The sequence below is a fragment of the Bubalus kerabau genome, chromosome 1 (assembly GCF_029407905.1).
Source record: "Bubalus kerabau isolate K-KA32 ecotype Philippines breed swamp buffalo chromosome 1, PCC_UOA_SB_1v2, whole genome shotgun sequence".
NCBI classification, from domain to species: Eukaryota; Metazoa; Chordata; class Mammalia; order Artiodactyla; family Bovidae; genus Bubalus; species Bubalus kerabau.
Genome location: NC_073624.1, coordinates 240,323,268 through 240,349,694, shown reverse-complemented (window position 1 = coordinate 240,349,694; position 26,427 = coordinate 240,323,268). Strand labels below are relative to the sequence as shown.

The 26,427-nt window shown below is 42.7% G+C and overlaps 1 protein-coding gene across 1 annotated transcript; it reads left to right on the top strand.

Moving 5' to 3' along the window:
• Positions 1–6,621: 6,621 nt before the first annotated feature.
• IL12B (interleukin 12B) lies at positions 6,622–16,981 on the top strand. Its single transcript, XM_055566818.1, has 7 exons — positions 6,622–6,709; positions 9,887–10,162; positions 10,747–10,864; positions 12,886–13,103; positions 14,502–14,659; positions 16,277–16,402; positions 16,969–16,981. The coding sequence occupies exons 1-6, from the start codon at positions 6,622–6,624 to the stop codon at positions 16,400–16,402; spliced, it is 984 nt and encodes a 327-aa protein (XP_055422793.1). The 3' UTR covers positions 16,969–16,981.
• Positions 16,982–26,427: the final 9,446 nt, after the last annotated feature.

Genomic DNA, 26,427 nt, shown 5'->3' with positions numbered 1-26,427 from the left:
TTTCCTCAGTGGGTGAAGCGGCCTCATCAAAATAGGTAGTCAGTTCTCTGGGCAGAGGTCGGACAAGTACAGGTTCTTCTTTCTCATCTTGGCTACCTGAATGGTCAGAGCCAAATTAATGGCCCAACTGTAGTGATATGGTTTAATGGCATGAGGACAATGAGGAGCCCTCTTCTTGGTTCCTCACATTGATTCCCCGACTTCTTTCATTCCTCTTGCCATCTTCAATGTCCCCATTTGAGCTAACAAGAGTCTTCCTGGGATAAGCAGGACAAAATGAATAAATGAGTAAAAGCAGCCATTTATTAAGCACTTAGCCAGATACTGTACTAAATGCATTACATCATATCTCATTTAATCTTCACGACAAACCTAAGACCAGGTACTATTATTAATCCCATTTTATAGATGTGTGAACTGAGGCTTAGAGACGTTAATAATTTGCAGAGCAGGTGCTGGAATCCAGGTCTCTACTTTCAGAGCCTATGTTCTTAAATACGTAGTATCTGCCCTTGGCATAGGTGAACAGTAGTGGCCCCACACTTTCCATATAAGACTTGCCCTGAGGCTGCAATCTGAGTGGAAGAGGGGGTGGTGATGGGAAAGGCTTACCTTGAAGCTTTTATTTTTTGCATAACAAGCATACTATTTGTACTTAGATTTTATGCATCAAATCAATTTTTTAAAATTTTGAAGATTTTATTAATATTTTTAAATGTTTTGTCTTATTTTATGTATGTATATATTTACAAAGGGTCAGAAAAGGTCTCATCTGTTTTGATGCAGCCATTGTAAATGAATTAGTAAAAGTCATGTCAAATTCATTTTCAATTTTCTGTTCAGTAGCCACTGATGACTTACTGGGGGAAATGAATGTCTTTTTACAGGAAGGACTCCTCGACCTGGTACATATTTTAATACATATTTAATATATGTGTATATTATATAAAAACAACAAAAAAGTCAAACTGTGAAAAGGCCCCATCACTGCCTACCTATACTCCTCAAGGGATGCCCACTGTAAAAAGCGCATGCACACACGCGCGCGCGCACGCACACACACACACACACACACACACACACAGTATCATATCACCAACATAAAATACAACCTACTTTGTTCACATAACCATATATCTCAAACATACGACGTTGTGCTTTGTTGTTTAACCTGAGGACTCCGTTCACCTTCAAGCCTGGAGGGCAGAGGAGCCCGGAGATGCCCCTCTGAGCTGGAGGTACCGTCTCCGCCCAAGTCAGAGCACAAGGCTGGATAACCAGTGGGACTGCCTGCTAAGCGCCCCCGCCCTCCCGCGGTCGGGACAGCGGCGGGAGTGAGGAAGTGCTGCTGGGAAGCTCCGCGGCTCTCGCCCGGGTTCCCCGTTTTCCCTGACTGAGACTGCGAGGAAACTTAGTGCGGAAATCTGCACCCACCTTAAACCCAGCCGGCCCCAGGAACTTCCCTCGCGGCTGGGACCTGAGGCTTGGATGGAGAAGTCACTGCAGCCCGCGCGGACCCGGGGCGCTGCGCGGGGACCGTTTCGCAGCAGCGCCCTCTGTCGGCGGTGTACGTATTTGAGCACGGCCTGCACTTGCTCCCTGTAGTGTTTGGTGTAGGTGTTGTTAATGTTTCTGTTCGTGCGCAGATGGGAATCGGGGTGTCTAAAACCGATGTACACCTTTGCACCTCTCTTAGTTAAACTCTGCTGGAAATCTTCAGATAGTTCTGCTACCTCTGTGCATCTGTGTAGAGCTCCTAGGGTCATAGATTTGTGTGAAAATGAGTGTGAAGTCTGGGTGCCCAAAGACGTGTACCTTGAGTGTGGCATTGGTTGTATACATGCCTGTGGATATTTCACTTTCTGCTCACATCCGTCTATCAGTAAGTACCTGTGAGCGTAGACAGCATTCCTACATATTTTGAATGTTATTAGTAATATACATGTTTATCATCTTCCCAGGGCTGTGTCTTTATGAGTGTGCACAGTGTGTTGGAGGGTCGGCAGGGACACAATGGGTAGTAAGAGTATGTTTCTGAAATCCACACGTTAAAGGCGTAATATGGGGAAGGGCGTTCAGGACATACTAAACCTTTGCCCTCATCTCATCCTCTTTGACTTCAGGAGGACCGTAGATTTTGCTTTCCAACCCTCCACCATACAACTGCTGGATCCTGACCTGAACTCATCCTCCGGCTCGACGTCTCCTTGTTCTTCCTTCTTCTCTTGTCTGCGGAGTCCAGGGAGGTTGCCTCTTACTGTCTCTAATCTCTTCGGCCATGATGTCAACTCAAAGAAGTGAGCATCCCATCTCCTTTCTTTTTCTCCACCCGAAAGTCATTTCCTCTTAGTTCACTACCTGGGATTTTGATGCCTATGTTCCCTCTGAGCTATTGATACACATAGAGAGAGAAAAAAAGGAACTGCTTGAAATTCCCCAGAAGGTTGTGAGAGTTGTTTTCAGTGTTGCAATTTGGAACAAGTCAGTTTCTAGTTTAAGTTTCCATCAGAAAGCTTGTTAGGAGTAGGGTATATAAGCTCCAATAGTAGCAACAGCAGCATCAGAAGCAGAAACAACTGTTTCAGACCCAGCGAACTCTGCAGCAGGAGCAGAAGCAAGGTAAGCATTTCCCTGCCCCTGTCGCCCCTTCCACAGGCCCACAGGCTGTCCAGGGGTATAAAGTATTCATTTTAAAAGTCAACTAATAATAATTATTTACTAAAGTCTATGAAGGAACGCATATTTTTTAGAAAGGTTTGTCTTGTTTTAAAGTAGTATGTGTATAAAAATGTTTTCTTCAATATTAACATTCATCAGTTAAAGGATTGTATAGAATTAAAGTGAGTGGTGCTTCCCTTGTTATTGTAAACTTACTAAAAGCCTTTCATTCAATAAGTAATAATAAATTCAATAAATAATTGAATTCATGCTTAGACCTCATAAGTGTATATTGTTAGCATAGTTAGTCCCATATTTGTGGTGGGTTTGTGACAATCAACTAGATTAATAGTTGGGTTATCTAGATCTTTTGGATTAACTAATCACTTAAACAATGGAAAGCAACTCCAATGTTTAAAATTACTTTGTGAAGTTTTAAAATCTGTAAGAAGAAGAAAAAATGATCATCTTTACTATACTGGTATCTGATGGTTGCCCAGGTTAATCATGCACAATAATTTTCAGGTTAAAAAAAAATCATTAGTTTAAAATATCATTTTAAAAAAGAGATTACTAAACCTGAGCTGATGGCCCACTTTGTTTTCAAATGAGGAATTTCAAGGTATTAGAAAGAATTTGGGCAGCCTCTTAGACTTCATTTTATTGGGGTCTGAGATATGGTTTCTGTCCATTCATTCATTCTTCTAATAATGAAATCCCTCTAAGATAGATTCTCTCTGCTAGACTCTGGGGACAAAGTATAGAATAAGACAGATGTGGTTGCTGCCATCAGAGAGCTCAGTGTTGTAGGGAAGACAAACATGAAAGAAGTAGCAATATGATTGCAGTTGTCTTAAGTAGGTGCTGTCAAAGGAGGAATGGAGCTCTGAGAGGAAACTGCTGGGAGACCTGCCTTCATCAGGGCACCGTGCTGAATACTTCATGTGAATTATTTCGTTATCATTTTATCACAACAGGATGACCATTTTACAGATTAGGAGTGTGAGGCTCAAAGAGAGCAAGTGACTTGACCAGAGTCATACACCTAAAAAGTGGCAGAGCTGGGATGCCAACACAGAGCTGCCTATGACTAACACTAGGACCATTTGCATTTGCTACACATGCCTTCTGTGACTATGTCTTTTTATCTTTAAATGATAATTCTCTTTTCTGATTAAAAAGTAATGAACAAAATAAAACTTGAAAGAGAGACACTCAGCCAAACGTCACTGGCATGCCCATGTTAACACCAGAGTTAGGGAGCCTTAACACACTACAGTATCTGGGGATCTTACGTCCATCATATAAAGGTTTCAAGAGTTTAGAAAACCTGTGAAATTGCATTTTCAAACATTTAATCCTTAAAACTCTCAAATTGAGCATGTTGAGAAAATGTGGTCTGTGGGATACAGCCCAACAACCCTTTGAGATGGGTATTACATCCATTTTACGGCTGAGGAAAATGAGGCTTAGAAAGTAATTTAGCCCATATCATATGACTAGTGAGTGGTGGAACCAGAATTCAAGCCCATGGTATCAGATGATCAAGAGAACAACAGGGTAACTGCAGGCAGCCTCTTTGTGGTTTCCCCTGCATTTGATTAAGAGAGTAGCCCAGCACCGTCTCCACCTTCTGCACTGTCCTGTGGTTCAAACTGTAGATGATACAAAAATGGGAGTTGCTTCTTAGAACCATCACCAAGGCCCTCTTGACCATGAAGTATGGTTCACCTGATATTCTCAGATGCATCTGAGGCCCAGAGAGGAAGTGCTGGGCACCTAGCTAAAGGGAAAACCCCAGTGTTAAGAGAGCATAAAGGACTCACCAGAAGGTGCCAGGAATCTCTGTTTTTTCATTCCCAGAGTGCTGACATCTGGGTTTTATAGGCCTGTATAATTGCAGTGCCTCTGGGCATTTCCCTATAGCCAGGCATGACTTTTTTTTCATTTTTATTTTATTTTATTATTGGAGCACTGTTGCTTTACACTGCTGTGTCAGTTTCTGCTGTACAGCAAAGTGAATCAGCCATATGTATACATATATCTCCTCTTTTTGGATTTCCTTCCCATTTAGGTCACCACAGAGCACAAGCAGAGTTCCCTGTGCTATACAGTAGGTTCTCATTAGTTATCTGTTTTATACACAGTAGTATATATATACAGGCAGGACTTTTTAATTTATCCATCATGCACAAGGGAGAAATTAAACTCTTACTTTATTTCTTCCTCTGGGTACAAGCTAATATGTTTGGTTTGGCTTCTATAATATGTCATCTCATTGCATTCTCTCAACAATGCTTTGAAATGGGTCTTATACCCATTTTATAGATGAGGAAACTGAGGCTCAGAGAGTAATTTGGCCAATATAAAACAACTAGTGAGTGCTCAAACCAGAAATCAAGCCCATGCTGCTGGACTCCATGCCTACAAATGTAATAACTGGTCCTCTGTGGCAACTAGAACTTCGCTACAGTCACAAGTTGAACTAAACTGATAGGTGTGCCCTTGAAAGTTCCATGCTGCAGTGACAAGAGTGCTGATGGTGCTCGGGAAGGGCTGACTTCTAGTCCTGACTCCGCCACTCATAACCTTTATAATATAAGGGAATAAAGTAGGTGGCAAAGTGCCCCTAGGATTAGCATCATTCTGACAGCCATGATTTGTCAATATTTAGTCACCCTGACCAAGGGGTGCTTATTTTTAAGGTATTTTGCCAAAAACTTTTTGAGTCTGGTCTTCGTATAGCCCAGTGGTTTTTGAAACTAGATTCCTACAGAACATTGGAGAGCCAAGATGGATAGAGGTGTGTCAGATTGAAAATAAATAACAATCTCCATCTAATTTTCAGTCTGAAATTTTTCATAAACCCTGAATACTAATCTTGACTGAGTTTCACTGTAACAGGGTGAATTCACTATAATATGGCTGATTTAGCACAAAAGTATGCATTTAATTACTCTGTGGTAGATATTCAGTATTTTATGGTCTTCTCCCAAGGAACATCTTGATTTTCAGGGGCTCTGAACCCTGGACATGTATGAAATCAATGGACCTTGAACAGTAGTCCTCAGACCAGCAATATCAGCCTCCCCTGGAAGCTTATAGGAATGCAGATTCCCACACCCAGACTGCTGAATTAGTTATTTTAGGGTCAGGGTAGGGGGTGGGGTCACCAGTCTGTGCTTTAGCAAGGATTCCAGGTTATTCTGACATGCACTCAAGTTTGAGAACCACTGGATACCTTACATGGGAGGAAATAATCTTTGTGTTTGGAACAATTACAGCCTAAACAGGAGAGAAAGGAGACTTCTTTAACAAGGACTGAACTCATTGCCAGAACTTGAAAGATCACTTCAAATCTGACTCCCCCGCCCCACAACGTAAATCCTATAGTCCGGGGTGTCACTGCACATTCTGCCTTGTGCTACAATAATGTGGATATGTAGCTTATTTCCCCAACCAGAGGATAGGCATTTAACAAAGTAACTTAAGAAATACTTGTTGAATGAAACTATTTGCTCCTGGAAGTCAGGATCCAGGTAAAAATCCTTTTCAGTTTCAGCTGTTCTAGCTCAGTACCCTCTACTTAGGGAGTAAATAATGACTGAATGTCAATCCAGACAAGTCACGCTCCTTCTCTGAGCCTTAGGTTTCTCATCTTAAAAATAAGAGGGTTGTATCAGATGGCTGGCCTTAGGTCTCTTTCAGCTCCAGATCATCTGTGGTTCTCTGTTTGGAGATGTTCTTACCCAGAGACTGGCAGAGGGCTCCTGGAATTCACTGCAAATTAACCTGATAGCACAGAGAAGGAAGCGGAAGATAAAGATCAAAGACAAATGGAATACATAGAATGTGAATATGGCTTCCAAATGTGACTGTTGAACTACTGACATTTTCTCTTCTCCTATCCCTCTTCTTTTTTCTTTTCTTCCTTCTCCTCCTCTGTTTCTGCCCCTCATGCAGATGCACCCTCAGCAGTTGGTTGTTTCCTGGTTTTCCCTGGTTTTGCTGGCATCTCCCATCATGGCCATATGGGAACTGGAGAAAAATGGTAACCAGCCTTTCCTGATTCTCTTCGAAGGTCCCAGGGCCTAAGCCAGGACTGTCAGGCAGTCCTGTTGAGAAATTAAACTGAAATGGGCAGGCACTGGGACTTCACTCTGGGATAACAGCGGCCCTCTGTCCTTGTTCCACCTTTGAGGATATCTGTATTTATGGTTTGAGGGTATCTATACTGTTTGGCTCTCACATTAAATGTCAGAGAAGGAGCTTTTGGTAGACTACGGTAGGAAAAGAGATACAGACTTTACCAGTATTACTAAAAATCAGCTGTATCATATGATTAAGATTCCAAAGTGAGGGATTTGAAAAGTATAAGAACTATGTCTTCCCCTCCACCATGCAATATCAGCCCCTCACCTGGCACTGAGATGACTTACCTCTGACCAAGCACTTTGGGGAAAGCATGGGATTTTAGACCCACATTGACTTCCGTTCAGAGCTGATTCTGCCATTTATTAATTATGTGACCTTGAGCTGGGTCACCTCTGAGCCTGAGTTCCCTTAAGTAAACTGAAGATTACGAAGTGATATCTACTACAAAGATTATTAAATATACTAGTGAATACAGAAGACAACTCAACAGATGACGAAGTGACAGTGAATGTTAGCTAGTATTATTGTTTTGGTTGTTTAAAATAATGTGTCTGCTGATTCAAGGCCATCTATTATCCCAGTGATCAATAAAAATTATAAGTAGAATAATAGGTACTTATTATTAGAATAAGGGATTCCCTCTATCCTTCTAGTATCTCACACACAACAAATATGTATTAACAGATTGTTAGCTGTTCCTGAAAAGCCCTCAGATATTTCTCCGTGATGTCAATGTAATAACATGGACAATTACTGTCTTTAATTGTATAATAATAATGTTTATTGAGAACAGCATCTCATTTAATTCTCACAACAACCATAAGAGATAGGAAGTGTTTATACCCCATATTACCGATGTTAAAAGTAGAGGCTGTAGAGATTAAGTAACTTACCAAATTTCACCCAGTAAGGGTGGAACAGGAACTTGACCCCAATTCTGTCTCACTTCAATGCTTATGCACTGAAGTATTTGAAGAAGGCTTTACCAGAAGGACATGAAGCAATTGTTTCCTCTGTCCTCAGACAGCTGAGCAAGAGGAAATAGGCATGCATTTACAATGAAGACATTGCAGCTGATCATGAGAAACCATCTTTCAGTAGCGAGGAGAACACAGTACAATGGGTCCCTGAAAGAAATCTGGGGCTCTTCCTCCGTTCTTAAGAATTTACGGAAGACAAGGATCCAACCATCCCTACTCTGCCTCAGGAGAGTCTGAGAGTTTTAGACCCTCCCCTGAATAAAGGGAAAGGTCTGAGCCAGATGACTGTTCCAAACCTTTCCAGCTCTGGGATTTTGAGCGAGCTCAGGAGGTATGGCCCTTGCATAGCCTGCCCTGAGTTACTTCTGATTTGGTAAACCACAGAAATTCCAGAAAGTCAAAGTGAGAAACAATGAGAGGGCATGCGACTCTGGCAATGAGACGAGATGCGCTGGGCGCTAGGTTCTGGACACATCTCCTCATGCAGCTGTTTCCCCTGCCCTTGAACAGGTGTCTTTGTCTTCTGAGTCTTAATTGTGACAGGAAAATAGCTGGTCAGTCACCAGTGTGACAAAGTCGAAGGTGCCGTGTAGTTTTGTATCGGCACAGCTGACCATTTTCAGAGCTGGGCCCCAGGTACTTTTACATCAGGTCTGTGTTACCCATTCAGTAATTATAAATCCCTTTGATGTTAAGTGGGAACTTTATATTCCACAACGATTCACATTGGGATGCCAATCACAAGAGCCAGCAGTGACAGAGCATTTAAGGGCACTGGGTCAAGCTCTTAGATGAATTAGCTCTTGTAATCCACATCTCCACCTTCTGGAACAAGTTCTAATATGTTGCTTATTTTAAAGATGATGACACTTGAAGCTTAGAGTAATTGAGTGCTTTGCCCAAGGCCACAGGCCAGTGTAAAAGATAGAGCTGAGTCCTAACCCAGACCTGTGTTGACTCCAATATCCGGGCTTTTAACTACCATGGCTCTCTAGAGTGGTTTTCAGAATCATCTGCAGAGATTACAAATAGGTCACTAGACCCAGTTCAAAGTTCTTGATTCAGTAACTGAGAACTTGCAGTTCTAACAGAGTCCAACTACTATACTGCTGATAGTAGTTGGATGATCATGCATTGAGAACCACTGCATTAAACAGTTCTATTTAATTAATAATTGATGCATGAATGAATGAAGGTTTGATATGAAATACTCTTCAAAATGCGATATTAGGCCATTCCTCAAGTGCCAGTTTAGATGCTGGTATTAGAGGTTCAGGGCAAAGACCTGAGATATAACTCTTGTGGTTCTAACTTGATGGAACCTTGCTTAACCTCATGGGCCTCAGTACCCTTCTCTATAAAACGGGAAGACTGAGATCTACTGAACTGCCTCGTAAGAGTGTAAAGTCGCTTTTAAAAACACAGAGGGAATGAAAATCTCCATTGGTGAGTTTCATGCAGTAGGAAATAAATCCTTCAATCCCTGTGGAACATTGGAAAGCAGTTTCTGGCACAGTTGTCTAACCTTTGGTCTGTGACTAACAATAACAACTAATTCTGAGTGACAGATTCTGGGCTAAGTGTTTTACATGCTTTTTTCATTTAATCCTCACAGCCAAACTGACAAGGCAGATACTATTATTATTGTCATTTTACAGACAAGGAAACTGAGGTTCATGGTGATTAAGTATTTTCTCAAAGTTCCCCAGCCAGCTAGTGGGGACAGGATCTCAGTCCTCATCAGTCTTTTTCAGCACTTATTCTCTATGAACGTGAATTGTGCTGGAAGTTTCCTATGTCCACCAAGGCTTTGAGAAAGAGTATTGTGCTGTTTGTAATTTTTGGTATATCAAGGTCTTCCTCATCTGCCAGCTAATCAGAAGTTAACTATTAATGGCAGCCTGACAATCAGTCAGTGGCAGCTATTACACTCAGTTTCTCTCTTCCACAATTTTGAACCCAAGTGAAGCCTGGTAACCTGAGGTCATCTTCAGCAAGCATTTGCTGTTATTAGCAAGGTTGTGCTTCAGCCATTCAGATGCCCAGGTGATACAAAAAACACAGTCCAGTTCTCCAATCCCTGTGCTCTCCAGTTTATATTGTAGAATTGGATTGGTATCCTGATGCTCCTGGAGAAACAGTGGTCCTCACGTGTGACACTCCTGAAGAAGACGGTATCACCTGGACCTCAGACCAGAGCAGTGAGGTCTTGGGCTCTGGCAAAACCTTGACCATCCAAGTCAAAGAGTTTGGAGATGCTGGGCAGTACACCTGTCACAAAGGAGGCGAGGCTCTGAGTCGTTCACTCCTCCTGCTGCACAAAAAGGAAGATGGAATTTGGTCCACTGATATTTTAAAGGATCAGAAAGGTAATCCCATCCCCTTGGATGGTGTCAGTTTTCTCTTTGGCTCCATAAGAGATTAAAAAAAAAATTTAGAATTTAAAAGGCAAGACAGGCTTAATGTGATTAATGAAGTCATACCAAGTCCCTTACTGAAACCACCCAAAACCTATATTTTCCTTTGCTTTGTTTTTCCTTTGCTGGACACTGGATTATCAGCCATCAAAATCTCCTGTTGAGAGAGTTTCAGAGGGAATCTAGATGCTTTTCCTGAGGTTCTTTTCAAATAGCAGTAATATGATTGGATGACTAATGGAAGTTAACATGCAGTGTGCGTAACTCAGCTCTGGGCTGATAGCCTTGAAAGAAATTAATACCTCCCTCTGATATGTTAGGTGTGTAGTATAATCTACAGAATCAACTTCCTCTTGGGACCTTCCCAGTCCTCGCTGAACTGCCTGCCAGGGGAACAGCAGCATTTTCCTAGGACATAGATGGAAAATCTTCACTCTTATACCATACAGTGGTCTGTAATTTATGGCAATAAAAATCTGCAATTTTAAAAGAAAGAAAATCCATAAATATTGAATTTTTGTTCTTTTCAAATCCAGAACCCAAAGCTAAGAGTTTTTTAAAATGTGAGGCAAAGGATTATTCTGGACACTTCACCTGCTGGTGGCTGACAGCAATCAGTACTGATTTGAAATTCAGTGTCAAAAGCAGCAGAGGGTAAGTGAAACCACTGGGGTTTCTCAGCATTTCTCTTGAACTTTCTCATTAAGAAAATAAGGGCAACCTAGCAATACCCTATCAGTTAATGAGAAGGGAGAAAATAAAATCAATCCTATGTTTTTAATCCCCCGCTCCGCATATATACACCCTTGCCTAAATTAGGGAAAGAACATGAAGGTTTACGCTAATTGCCTGAATAAATGTAAGCATTAGAACAGGATATTATTGGGGCTTGGAATAGCCTCTGCTATGTATGAACCCACACAACCAAATTGCCTGGCAATGCTTCATTAAGGCTCATAGCACCACAGGGAGAGAATAAAAGGAGAAATCAAAGCTATGAAGGACTTGCCAAAATTGCACCTTGAGTCAAAAATAGAAACAAGAGCCCTAGGGCATGTATCTTGTAAGCTCTAAGACCAACTCCAAAAGCTCTGTGAAGCTTCTAAAAATTTTCCCAGGGCCACTTCAACTCCTTTTTCTTCTGCTGGCACTACTAATCTGAAGTTCACTGTTTGTCCAATGCACCTGAACTTACCCCAAGAAACCACTTCCCTTGGTACGGAACCTACGTTAGCCCTCTATGTGACTTCCTTCCCTCTCATCTAAGTTCCCAAACAAAACAGGCTAACGGAACAAACCCTAAGTGATCACCCTGGCCTGGCCACTATTTAACTGAATAAACCATTGGAGTCTTACTATTCCATCATTAAAATGAAAGTGCTTACTAAAGAAATGCTTATACAAGTTCACAGAGACATAGATGCAACGGTTCATTGTGATGTTCTTGGTAATCTGCAGGGCAAAGGTTAAACAGTGAGGTACATTATACCCCGTCTTATTGTGCAGTCTTCAAAATGAATAACCCAATCCATGTGGTGTGTCATGGAGTACTCCATATGTTCAGAAGGGGGAAAGATGGTTGCAGAGTTATATATATACATACATATGTATGTAAATATGGGTGTCCCTGGTGGCTCAATGGTAAAGAATTTGCCTCCCAAACAGGAGATGCAGGTTTGATCCCTGGGTTAGGAAAATTCCCTGGAGAAGGAAATGGCAACCCACTCCAGTATTCTTGCCTGGAGAATCACATGGACAGAGGAGCCTGGCAGGCTACAGTCCATGGGGTCACAAAAGAGTCGAGCACAACTTAGCAACTAAACAACAACATATATAATATAATAATATGTTAGAATTTTAAAACTTATAAAATACATATTATATATATATATAATTTTATCCTTTTTCATAAAAATAAAACCAATGTATGTGTATATAGACAAACACATGTATATGCATATACGTGTGTGCATGCTAAGTCACTTCAGTCGTGTCCAACTCTTTACAACCCCATAAACTGTAGCCCACCAGGCTCCTCTGTCCATGTGATTCTCCAGGCAAGAATACTGGAGTGGGTTGCCATGCCCTTCTCCAGGGGATCTTCCCAACCCAGGGATTGAACCTGCATCTCTTACGTCTCTTGCATTGGCAGACAGGTTCTTTACCACTAGCACCACCTGGAAAGTTCTTATGTATACATACATGTGGATAAATGACTGCTTTGAATATTCATAGAATAATGTCTGGAGGGATACAACAAGCCAAGAAAAGTATTTGTATTTATATATAGGGCATGAGATTATGGTTAAAAGGGGGACTAGAGTTAAAAGAGGCATATACATTTCATTTATACACTATCTTCTTAAGAATAGGTATGTGTTGATTTTTGTTCAGGAAAATGAATTAAAATGTTTGATAAGGAGATTTAACCAGGAGCTTTGGATCCCAAAATTTTCAGATTCATTTAGGCCAGAGGCATATAAGTGCAGAGTTGTTTCTAATCATTTGTACCACTTTTTGAAGCAACACTTGGTCTCATGGGGAGAGCAGTTGCTATCCCCTTGAGAGAAATCAAACCAATTGGAGAAATTGCATCCTTGGACAGATGTCTAGCTACAATGGCTAGCGACCCTCCTACAGTCGTGTGACACAGGATAACTTGTCTTTGATTTCAGCTCCTCTGACCCCCGAGGGGTGACGTGCGGAGCAGCGTCGCTCTCAGCAGAGAAGGTCAGCGTGGACCACAGGGAGTATAACAAGTACACAGTGGAGTGTCAGGAGGGCAGCACCTGCCCAGCCGCCGAGGAGAGCCTGCTTATTGAGGTCGTGGTAGAAGCTGTGCACAAGCTCAAGTATGAAAACTACACCAGCAGCTTCTTCATCAGGGACATCAGTGAGTCTGCTTGATTGTATGTTGCTTAATCAGGATGATGCCATTCATCACATGTTCACAGTGCTCCATGCCGCGGAGTGAGGGTTTATACGTGCGTTATCTCTTACTCTTCACCTCCACCCCAAAATAATTACAATGTAGATACAATTACTGCTTTTAAGGAAGAGGAAATTGAGTCCTGGTTAGGTTAAACAACTTGCCCCAGATCTCACAGCTAGCAATTCAGACCTAGGCTGCCTCAGAAAAAGCAGGCTCCTGGTTACGCTTCTGTTCTGCTACCCAAGCACCTTCCATGATGAATCCAAGAGCAGTCACTCAAGCATAATATTCATATGCAGAACCAGAGCTTCCCCTCCTAATTGCAATTATTCCCAACTAGTCTTTCTCTAGCATTTGAAAGAGACTTCTTTATAAATTGGCAGATGGAGATTTGGCCATTTGTCATATCCTTCACCCTTTATCCAGTGACCATGCATCGTGCCATAAAGTGTGACAGAAGCACAGAACCTGCTCTAGCATTTGTGGAGGGACTGCCTTTGGTGGGAAGCAGAGGGTGGGGTCTTGTTCACGTGAGGTGGCCAGGGAAGGTCTCTGTGACGAGGTGGCATTGTCTGAGTCCTAAAGGAAATAAGATGTCATTGTGTTAAGAAAGAGGAAAGAGTATTTGTGGAACATCTAGGAGCCTTTTGTCTTTGTGTGGAGAGGTGCTGGGTCCAGATGTTTCAAGCCCATTCTATGGACTCCCTCTCCTCCCTACACCTTTCTAGAAGAAGGCATTTATTTGAGGACAGAGTCTTTCTGACATTCGGGGATGTGCTTTCTGTGCACAGTCCAGTGGCTGGCACATAACAAGGGCTTTTTATTGAATGAATGTGTCACTGAGCATAGAGACAAGTTGGCTTAACTGCCACAGGACAAGTCTGTGTCAGCTTCCATGAAAAGGCGAAAGAAAGGGCACCAAGTGGGAATCCCTCATCTAGTCCCCAGCAAGAGGCTCCACCCTTTCTGAGTTTGGTGCAAAGGGGAATGATTGTAGAGACGGTGGTCCTTCACTGCCAGCGCAGATTAAGTCTTCTTTGTCTCTGAGATCTTTCCTCTGAGCACCATACAGAGGTGGTTCCACCCCCCAGGCCTGTATAACTGCACAGTGATGAGAAGGATTCTGAGTCTCTCTTAGTTTCAGCCAAAGCAGCGGTTGGTGAGGATGCCTCCCACAGGCATCAGCATGAGCATCACTTGCAGGGGTGACTCATGTCTGTCAACCAGATCAGAGAAGTTCAGTAACTATTATATGGACCTAGGCTCAGAGCTGGTCAACAGCGAAAGTGGGGTCAGAAGCCAAAACTACCTTACCCCAAAGCCCCATTAGGAAAATAACTGTTTCTCTCTCTTCTACAGTCAAACCAGACCCACCCAAGAACCTGCAACTGAGACCATTAAAGAATTCTCGGCAGGTGGAGGTCAGCTGGGAGTACCCTGACACGTGGAGTACCCCACATTCCTACTTCTCCCTGACGTTTTGTGTTCAGGTCCAGGGAAAGAACAAGAGAGAAAAGGTAAGGTGTGGTTCAGGTGCCGTCTGTTCTGTAGTCAGGTTTATGTAGGCCCACATCGAGGAGAAGATTAATAATGCTGCTGCTGCTGCTGCTAAGTCACTTCAGTCATGTCCAACTCTGTGCGACCCCATAGACGGCAGCCCACCAGGCTCCCCCATCCCTGGGATTCTCCAGGCAAGAATACTGGAGTGGGTTGCTATTTCCTTCTCCAATGCATGAAAGTGAAAAGTCAAAGTGAAGTCGCTCAGTCGTGTCCAACTCTTAGCGACCCCATGGACTGCAGCCTACCAGGCTCCTCCATCCATGGGATTTTCCAGGCAAGAGCTAGTAACAGCTAATGTTTGGTTGGTACTTTCTATGTGCCTGGAACTCTGCTGAGGGTTTTCCCTGCATATCTTACTTAATTCTCACAGTAACCCCAGAAAGGCAGGCAGTGTTATGTGTACCACTTCACTAGTGAAGACTTTGAAGCTCAGAGAGGTGGAGTGACATGCCCAAGGTCACCCAGTTAGGAAGTGGCAGAACCAGGATGCAAACTCAGTCTCCAGGACACAAAGGCCATGCACTTAAGACCCTACTGCCACCAGTATGGATGATCATTAATTTTTGCTCTCAGAATTGGCCTCGATATAGAAAATCTGGGCTCTAGGAGCCTAAAATAATGGTTTCTAATGAATGAATATAATGGGTGATAGAACATTCATGCTATGTTTCTTCTAAAGTGTTAGATAATTCCTAGCTTGTGAAATTATCTTATTGAACAGAACGTTGTCTCAGACATTGGCTTTCAAACTTCCTTGCCTGAGCATCATAATCTCAAATTCCTAGAGGCCCTTTTATAGTTCCAAAGACTCCTTGGACCCCAGTTTTAGAAATCACTAGATAAAGGCCTTATTCAGTATAGTGTTAATATGTGGTAGAAATTCTATGATTCAGGAACTCCCTGAGAATTTTTTTCTGGAAAGGAAGGGCTATTCAGGAGTAGATTTTACCTAGATTTTACTTAAAATCTTGCTATGTGCTTCTCAATATATTATTAATATATAGTATTAATAGGTAGTAGTATTTACAGAGCATTTTCTACATGATTAAATACTTTGCTACTTTAACTTTTATAAAATTCTATAATGGAATGATTATTATGATTATCTCTCTTTTATAAATAAGGAACTGAGACACAGAGAAACTAAGACATTTTCCTGTGGCCACATAGCTAATAAACAGCAATGCCTGGGTTTGAACAAAGATATTTCTGACAAAAGGATCAGACTATAGAATTTCAGAATATCCAGGGGACAGCTAGAGGAAATCTTTCTCAGCCTGCCACTGGCCTAGTACTAGAGCGAGTGCACATGGGGCCTTCAAGCAAGGCAACTGTGCTGAAAAAATGAAGCCTTGACCAATTTCTTCCTCCAGGCTTTTGGCTTACAAGGTAGAAAAATCGTGTCTATGCTGAGAGCTTCTGTCAGTAGGTGGCGCAAGTTCTACATACGCCCTGTGAATTCCCAGAGTAGTGCCCTGAGACTAAGGTGTGGATGTTTTGGGAGACTGTACTTGCCAAAATATGCCCAGCCCACCTTGTGATTGCTTTGTCAAAAAGTTCCCTCTCCCTTGCAGAAACTCTTCATGGACCAAACCTCAGCCAAAGTCACATGCCACAAGGATGCCAACGTCCGCGTGCAAGCCCGGGACCGCTACTACAGCTCATTCTGGAGTGAATGGGCATCTGTGTCCTGCAGTTAGGTGAGCAAGCCAGCAAAGCCCAGCCCAGACTTGTGCACTCAGTGTATCCACAGTCAGGACAATGGTGGGGATGGTGTGGGGCAGGAAGCGGGGGGCGGCGCCCAACACATAGTCTCCAGAGATAGAAACGTACATTTGTTCATTAATGGGTGTTTATTTGATGGCCATGGTATTCCAAGCACAATGCTGGGCACAGGGACACTACAGTAAAGAAAGCAGGCACAGGTCCCGCCCTTCCAGAAGTAGAGAGAGAGAAGTAGCCAAAAGTCAGAGAACAGGTGGCCTGCAAGCTGTTTCCAGGAATTACGATCTTATCTGGCGACCCCTGGGGCCACTGAAGGGCTTTAAGCAAGGAAATGGCATGATCAGATAGATGGTCTTTTAAGAAAACTCCCAAGAGAACCTCTGGCAAGTATAGTACCAGCAAAATCTTAGGCACATAAGGAAGGGGAGGACCCTTCTGACATGGAATCCCCAAAACCCAACTGCCCAAATAATGTGTTGTGTGAAATAAGGGTTGGCTACTGAATTTTGAATCCACATAGATGCTTGGCATTCTTTTCCAGGTTCTAACCTCAGGATGAAACCTCAGAGGATTTTTTAAAAGACATGACGGAACAGACCTCCGCAAAGATATTTTCTACCAATTTGCTTTTTTTTTAAGATTATAAAGATGTCTTTGCTGTATTTTTATATTTAAATGCTAAATGCCCACTGAAACAATCAGCTAATTTATTTATAGTGTTTCCAGCTAACAGGTCACAGCTGACTTTTATGTTATTTAAATATTTAAGTAATTTATGTATTTATTAATGTATTACTGTTATTTAACATTTGTGTGCCAAGATATGTTTCATACACTCATAACCTGATATAAGGAATGGACCTTATTATGCAAAATGTGAATTTATGTGTTATTTATACTGACAACTTTTCAATTGAGGCTGCAAGTGCATCAGTTTTATGACAACCAGTAAGAACACAATGTTCTGATGCCAGCACCATAATATATTTGTGATGAACGGGAACACAAGAGATAGTGAACACACCAGAGACATGAACACACAAACTGAGAAGGTCCTACACAGCAGATATTAGTTCTCATGTCCATGAAGACTTCCTTGAAGTGGTGGTGATAACTCAGGGCTTTCTGCACCTCTAAGCAAGTTTAGTCTTTGGATGCCTGAACTCAGAATTTTAAAAGATGATTGAAATTGAAATTCAGCTTCAGCCTTTCTGGCAGCCCCCACCGCCTTCTATCTGTAAGACATAGGAGAGTGATATGGAGAAATTGTTAGTGTCTGGAAAATACAAAGAACTTACAATTCAAGAGAGAAGACAAGTGTAGTTATGGCAAAGGACATAAAATTGTCAGAATTGCCAGTTGTTCCTTAATAGCCACACAAAGAAGCAGACAGATGCAGAGAAAACAGCCAAGAATCTCTTTCTTGTCATCATGAGGGAATATGACAAGTGGATATAACCAGAAAGTGCCAAGCCATTAAAATGATACTTTTAAGTAATGAATGTGCTTTCTGTAAAATGACTCCATTTGTTTTCTGTTTACTTATTTATTTTTATATTCTGATGGTGAACTAATAAAAATATAATTCTTCTTTGCAATAATATTTTGGATTTTCTCAGTTGACTGGGTTTGCTGTTCCCACGTTGATCAGGGCTGCATTATTTTTCCCCTGTTGTTGAAGAATCACCCCACCTTGGAGCAATTTCGTTTCTGGTTTTGCAGAATGGACCCTTTCCCCTTACAGGAAAGTCGGTGTCTTGCTGAGCTCAGGAAGTGTCGCTGTGGTCTGACCACAGGGGACTCTGTGAGGGCACTCAACTGCATCATGCCCCTTCAGGGATGGGATATTCTTGCTTCACCTCCTAACCTGGAATCAATCCTACTGGTTTCCAAAGCATCATGAAAAAAATTTCCCAACTGGTAGAGCCATGGGCAGCCCATCCCATAAGTCCAGCTCCGATGTTTATTGAGGGTTTACAGTGTGTCTGGCCAACTGCTTGGGCCCTGGTCTTGAGCAGTTCCAAAAATCCTTGTGTTGCTGCCCCCAAACAGTCCCCACTCCTGGCAAAGCTTATAAGACTAAGATGAAAAGTTAACTTCAACACCACTAAGTGCTAATATGTTCACTGTATATGGCGCCCTGGGGTGAGAATGAAGATGGATCAGTATAACCTGGAGTCACCCAAGAAGGCTTGATAGAGAAGGGGATGTGCCTATTCTGGGCTCAAAGAATGGCCAGGGCCTGCCAGTTCCTCTTTGGTTCCTCCCATGGAAAGAACAAGTGGTGGAGTTAAAGAGAATGGTGTCCATTCTCTATCTTCAAAAGCCACATGTACACATCTGGCTCCCTCGCAATGGCAAGGTAATTATAATAGGGATGTTTATTTACATTCCTTATTTTAAGTGTCCCCTGAACCCCCAACTTCACTACTCTCCTGGTCTAGACAGAAGTTGTGAAGTTTCTGTCATCTTAATCCAACATTTGAAACATATCATCTTGTGTGATAAGCCCACTCTTGAAAGCACATGACTGGTTAATAGTAACTATATGTATCCTCCTGAGTACCTTTCATCTAGAGATACCAAAACACTTACTGGGCACTTAATAAACAACACTAACCAAGAAAAATATAATTACACCTCATCAGCACAGAGACATGGGGACCTTTCCCAAAACTTCCGGCCAGCCTGGGGCACCACTCAGGTGTCCTGGCTCCACCAATGCCCAGTGCTTTCCTAACACAACCTCTTAGCAGTTGATTAATTTCAGTTACATATAAGTTATGGAGAGTTTTCCTCTTTGAAAGATACTCTCCAGGACAGTCCTTTTTATTGGGAAAATAGCCACTAAAAATTCATCAAATGTCCCAGCAAAAAGCTCAGGATGGGGAACCCAGAGCCTGGGTCCTGGGCCTAGCCAGCCCTGCTGTGTGACCATGTGACCTTTGGCAGAGCACCAGACATAACCAGTTCTCACTCCCAGAGGCCTTCTCCCCATGCACCTCCTCAGCTTAAAGGCTGGGAAGCTAAGCAATCACTTTTCCAGTTGCCCTTGCTTCTTAGCAAGGCCATGAGACCCAGTTCTGGCCCATGAAGTAGAAGAAAACTCTTCTGGGGGTTTACCTGATTTAAAAAACCAGAGCCATGGCTAGTATCTCCCTTCCCCTCCTTCTTCCTCTCTTGACCAGATGAAATTTAAAATGTTTCAGAGGATACCTTGAACCCAGGATAGAAACCATCATGCTAAGACAGTAAAGAGAAAAAAACTCTGAGACACTAGTGACATCATCAAGGAGCTGAACCAACCCAGACTTACTGTTGTGTTAGAAAAGCAGACCCATATGTGTGGTTTTTTAATTCTGGTAAAATATATACAACATAAAATTTACCATTTTAACCATTTTTAGGTGCAGAGTTCAATAATATTAACTACAGTCACACTGTCTTGCAACCATCACCACCATTCAGCTCCAGAACTTACTCTTCTTCTGAGGCTCTGTACCCATTAAACAGCTCTGTTTTTAAAATAGAAAATGAATAAACTGAAAATTAAATAAAGACATCCTCCTAAACATTCAGATCCCCATCTACAGGAAGCTGTTGGCCAAGTCAGATAAAGGAGCCAGGTCAGCACAGGAAGGAACTGGCATCAGAAAATCTGGTTCTACTCCTTAGAGTTGGCACAACCATGGGGAGGCCCCGGAGGACTTGATCCTAATGATGCCAGGTGGGATCCTGATAACACCCTACCTAGCCTGGTAGGGTTGCCATGGTCAGGAAGCCTGCTTCAAGGGCAGCCTGAGTGTCAGCAGGATTCACATGGTGGGGTGCAAGAGGAGGAAATGAGGGGTTACCTCTTGAGGGTTAAAAGCACTATGAAATGAGATCATCAGTTTATCGTGATCAGTACAGTACCCGGTCTACCATAAGCACCCAGAAAATTGAAGTTATTTCCACTGACTAGCTCTGTGACCTTGAGCAAGTTACTTAAGCACCTCAAGCCTCAGTAAAATGAGATAATAACGGTTCATATCTCACAGGGAAGTTGTGGAGGATTAAATGGAACAACACTCAGAAAATGCTTAGAAAAATACCTGATCCATAGAAGTACTCAATAAAAGCTTGTTGTTAATAGTCTTACCATATTACTTATCACCTGAAAGAAGCACAATTTATCACCCATGCTTTTGGGAGGTGGTAAGATGGAGGAGTCATTGTTGGGAGGCCCTGATGTCTCTAAGAACTAGGTTGGGATGGAGGCAGTATTAATCAGCCAGTGGGGAAGAAACAGGCAATTCAGCCCCTTGAGACTGAAAACAGTCTTCAGTGTAGAATGCCTTTCTTATAAATAAAGTTGCAAAAACATCCCCATGGGGGATACCAAGATGCAATGAAAGCAGTTGCTGCCCTCAGGGATTGTAGTCTAGTGAAAGAGAAATGGGCCAAATACAGCGACTATATTAAAATACAGGCTAGCTAGCATAAGAGCATGTGCACCCTAAAAATTTCTTTTTATAAAGGTTTACAGCTTCTAGGAAGAGCCTGTCATTCCTTTTCACCTTCCTGGATGCAATAATTTGGCATAAACCTACCAATTCACTTCACCTATAAATCAGACTGTAATCATTTCTTTCCATTTCATTTCAGTACAGCCCATCTTCCAGGACAGAACCTGTGAGCAAAATATATTTGGACAAGACTTTCTCCAGAGGGTCATATTATACCAAGGAAATGAATTCCCTCTCTCAAGCTCATAAAATACAAAAATAAAATCAGCTTTTGGGCTGAAGGCGGAAGAGACCAGGCGTGCATACTGAAAAGCCTCCTTATGCGGGAAGCAGAACTGATTCACATTTTCCTTCACGCAGGCCTGGGTGCCAGGGCAGCGGTTGTGCCCAGCCTCTCACCAGGTGGATGCCCGTGTGTGATGGGCTGCAAGGCTCAGCAGCTGCTCACTAGTCTCCCATTTCCTTTTTTCTTTTTATATAACCTTTTTTTTTTTTGGAGTTTAGTTGCTTTGCAACATTGAGTTTGTTTCTGCTGTACAGCAAAGTAAATCAGCTGTACATATACATATATACATATACTCCCTCTTTGTCATCGCAGAGCATTGAATAGAGTTCCCTGTGCTATACAGTAGGTTCTCATTAGTTACCTATTTTATCCATAGTAGTGTATACATGTCATTCCCAAGCTCCCAATTCATCCCACCCTTTCTGACCCTCCTTGGTGTCCATACATTTGTTCTCTATGTCTGTGTCTCTCTTTCTGCTTTGCCAACAGGTTCATCTGTATCATTTTTCTAGATTCCACATATATGTGTTAATATACAGTATTAGTTTTTCTCTTCCTTTGCTCTGTGTGACAGTCTCTAGGTACATCCACTTCTCTGCAAGAGGCACAATTTCATTCTTTTTTAGGGATGAGTAATATTCCATTGTATATACATCTTCTCTATCCATTCCTCTGTTGATGGACAATTAGGCTGCTTCCATATCCTGGCTATTGTTAAGTAGTGCTGCAATGAACACTGGGGTGCAGGTATCTTGAATTATGGTTTTCTCTGGGTATACGCCTAGCCTGAGACTTCTATCTCCTTTCATAAGGAGCACAAACTGACTCTCCCCTGCCCTCTATCCCAATCTACCTGGCATCTTCCCTGACTGCTTGCTAACTTGAGCAAGGGGGGCTCTAGGGAAGTGAGCATTCTTCCTGTGGTTCTGGAATTTGAGGGAGTAGGAAAGTTGCGGGACAAATCTTAGACAAATTACAGTGTCCAGCCAGCTTTATTCTCCTCACACCCACCAGCCGACATTTATACAGGTGGGAGGGAGTTAAAGTGGTGGCAGGGAGTGTGTGGGAGGATTGCCAATGGGGTGTGCACATGTGACCCAGGGCTCAAATCCGCACACACACCTTGCTTACCAGTGATGTGCTTCTAGGCATTTCCTTAATCTCTTCTGGCTCAGTGTCCTCACCTCTAAAACAAGTATGCAAGTATGCTGGCAGGGCCATCACCTCCCACGGTTACTATGAGGGTTACCCAAGACCAGGCTCAGAGCACCCAGCACTCAGCACTAAGTACACAACAAATGTTAGGTACACTTGCTGTTTTTCTAAAGTCAGGCCAAAAAGAAGCAACACTAATGCCACCTCATCTTCCCTCCCTACGGCAATGAGGGTGGGTTCGGGACATGTACACAAGCCTTCCCATTCTAATTTGTAAACGTATGTCCTCCTGCCCATGAGCCCTCTCCTGGGTACATTGCCAGCTCACAGCAGTGACACCACCCCCAAATCACGGCACCCAGAGCAATGCTCCATTTCAGTAAACCACTGCATGGGTTTCCATTCAACCTTGTGGAACCAGTGGTGGCTTGCCCCTTTCTCTGAACTCCCTCTTTTTTGTGTTTTTAGGGTCCTTGGAAGCTAATCAGACCAATGGTCCCCTAGCTTGTTTGAGCCAGGATCTCTGTGGTCAAATGGAAATCTTAAATGAATTTCCAACATATACAGGGACGGGGCAGGATGGGTACCAAAGGGGCCTTAATTGTGTCTGCAGTATTCTAATTCCTTACAAGAAGGATATATTAGTAGATTTCCTGCAAAATTAAAAATTAATTTTTTATAAAGTCCTACATGTAAAGTAGATAAAAGCAGAACTTCTGGCTGAAGCTTCCCACCCACTCAGTCTCACCTCCCTACTCACCACTGAGAGCCCGAGGTGTCACCTCGACACCCCTAAACTCTTCAGGGCACCGTGTGAGAACCTCTAGTTTTATAGGTGAGGAAACTTGAAGGCCAGAGAAGGTCACTGCCTGCCCAAGCACTGATTAATGTCAGGGCTCACACTTGAACTTGGGTCTCCTGACTCCCATTCTGGCAGTTCTTGTTATATTAGGTTATAATTTCCAGAAACTGCTGTTAGAATGGCCAACCTATTGCTAAAGAGGGGAGGCACATTAAAACCTAGGAGCTCCCACAAGCACTTTAGGACTAATGAGTTTCTCCAAATAGTCACCATGCTCCTTGGAATATGGTATCCAGGACCCAAAGAAGATCCTCTACTCCACTCTTTGGGAGAGTGGAAAGCAAACAACAGGGCATGTACCCTATCAGACAAGAAAAGTCAGAATGTGGGCTGTCATAGCACTGCCACCAGTCCCCGAGTACCTTACTGCTAATACAATAAACTGCCCTCTCCTCTGGGCTGGCTTTCCAAGTGGAGAGCAGGCTAGATTTCAGCCCCAACATGCTCCCTCCACTGGAAACTCGTGTGCAGTACACAACCTGCCCAACCATACATAGCAATTCTTGTCATGGTAAGAGGAATAGGTGCTTAGTTAGAGGAAACTGAAGGAGAGGGAGAGCTTTCACTCATTCATTTATGTAGCCAATAGTTGCTAAATGTTTACTGTGCCAGGTACATAGGTGCAGGAGAAAGTACATTAGTAAGGTGGACAGGTCAGTTGCCCTCCAAGATCTTACAGCCTTGAGAGAGATGAAGATGAGGCCACAGACAACAACAGTGTGCTAAGTGTTAGCACAGGAAAGAAAAAGGGTTCTCTGGCATTACAAATTAGGATTCTTCAGGCTGCAAGTAAGAGAGACTCTACTAAAAAGTGGCTTGGGCAATAAGGAACAATAAGGGCAACCTAATAAGAACCGTGGAGGTAAGTGGTAGTGGGATACAATCCAGGATTTTGTGACATCATCAAGAACTAGGACTCTTGTGAACTCCCTCCTCCACTAGTTCCAGTGTGCTAGCTTTTGTCCTCACATGTGACCCTCATGATGGCTGCTGCAGCCCCCAGCATCATGTCCTCACACTGCCATGCCCAAAGATCAGAAAGGTAGTTCTCTAAATTTTTGTGTTTTTTTAATCCGAGAAGACAGTCTTTCCCAGAGTCCTCCAGCAGAAGCACCCATACCCTACCTACCTGAGAGGTTGGGGAAGCAAAAATCTGGCATTTTCACCCTCCAAAGAGGGAGGCAGTCTCTGAGAGCAGAAAAGTACTATAGCTAAGAATGGGAAATGGTTATTGGTGAAGCAACCAGCAGTGCCTGCCACTGGAGCACAAGGCAGGGACATAGACCGTAGATTTGAAGGTGGGCACCTGTGATAGGCAAAACTACCTGCCCTCCCCTCCCCCACCAAATATGTCCACACTCTATTCCTCAGACCCTGTGACTGTGATGAGATTCTCCCAAATTCTCCAGGTGGAACAAGTGTAATCACATGAGCGCTTAAGAGTCAAAGAGTTGGAGAAGTGTCTATTTAGATCTCCCACCCATTTTTTTGATTGTATTGTTTGCTGTTTTGATATTGAGTTGTATGAGCTGTTGGTATATTTTGGAGATTAATTCCTGGTCAGTTGCTTCATTTGCAAATGTTTTCTATCATTCTTAGGGCTGGCTTTTCATCTTGTTTATGGTTTCCTTTGCTATGCAGAAGCTTTTAAGTTTTATTAGGTCCCAATTGTTTATTTTTGTGTTTATTTTCATTACTCTAGCAGATGTGTCCAGATGAAACTATTTGCAGGGTAGGAATGGAGACACAGACGTAGAAAACAGATATATGGACAGAGGCTGGGAAGGGGAGGGTGGGACAAATTGGAAGACTGGGATTGACATATATACACTACCATGTGTGAAATGGGTAGCTAGTGGGAACCTGCTTTATAGCACAAGGAGCTCAGCTCAGTGCTCTGTGATAACCTAGAGGGGTGTGGTGGAGCAGGGAGGTGGCAGGAGGTCCAAGATGGCAGGGATATATGTATATATATAATTGATTCACTTCCGTTGTATAACAGAAACTAATGCAACACTGTAAAGCAATTATACTCCAACTTTTAAAAAACAGTCAAAAGATGGCAGTAGAGGGAGAAGTCGAAGATTTTTGAAGCATGAGAAGGGTTTGACCTGCCATCACTGGCTTAGATATAGAGGGGCCACGTTTCCAGGAAATGGGGATTTCACTTCTACAACCACAAGGAACTAAATTCTGCCAAAATCCTGAATGAGTTTGGAAGCATATTGCTCCTCAGAATTTCCACAAAGGAATGCAGCCCTGACTTGTGAGACACTAAGCAGAGAACTCAGCCAAGCCCATCTAGACCTGTGACTTCTGAAATCTGTAAGATAATAAATGGGTATTACTGCAAGCAGCTAAATACAGGCATTTTGTTGCAGAAGCAATAGAAACTAAAACAAGATCCCAAATGAGAATGCACACATGCTGTGACTTTATGAATTAAGAATTGCCAGGTGAAAGGGCTAACATGGCACAAGTCTAGAAAAGGGAAAGACATGTTTGGAAACGAGCAAAAATTCATTTTAACTGAAGCATAGGAGCTTCGGTTGCACAGAACCATGAAAGCATAGGGGATAAGAGGAGAAGGGTAGGAGAAAGATGAAAAATAAAGACAGGCAGATATTTAGGAACTAAACCAGGTATGTCCTCAAATATCAAGCGTGGGCTGCATCATGATGACAAGAGAAAGTCACTGAAGGGTTTTAAACAGACAAGTGATGAGGTCCAATTTCTGTATTTACCAGTTCATTCAAGTTGCTACATGGAGAACAGATTGGGAGATGGCATGAGAGAAGGCAAGTGAACCAGGTAAAGGTCACAGCTGTTGTCTGGGTGAGAGAGTATGACAATTTGGACTGGGAAATGAGAAGAGAGGACTACTTTGAAAGAAACGATGGAGAGAATTGATAGGGTTTATTGCTTGGAGTGGTGAGAGGCAGAGAAAGGAAGGATGAAAGGATGAAGCCATTCATTCATCCACTCATCAGGTCATTATTTGCACTTTTCACAGTGAATGGTCCAAAACTGAGCTAGCTAGACACAGAATGTTGGCTCAGCATAAATAAACAGTCCTTCTTTATATGGAACTGAGAGGTTTCTGATTTGATCAATTGGGTCACTGTTGATACCATTCACTGAGAAGGGAGGAGAAGGATTGAGTTGGGAAGGAACTGAGAAGAGGGAATA

What these genes read in the sequence shown, in the direction of transcription:
- IL12B (XM_055566818.1), top strand. Translation starts at nt 6,622, where the DNA reads ATGCACCCTCAGCAGTTGGTTGTTTCCTGGTTTTCCCTGGTTTTGCTG. An exon ending in ATGGGAACTGGAGAAAAATG is followed by an intron (nt 6,710 to 9,886) that starts GTAACCAGCCTT and finishes TGTGCTCTCCAG; the next exon opens with TTTATATTGTAGAATTGGAT. An exon ending in CTTCTTCATCAGGGACATCA is followed by an intron (nt 13,104 to 14,501) that starts GTGAGTCTGCTT and finishes TCTCTTCTACAG; the next exon opens with TCAAACCAGACCCACCCAAG.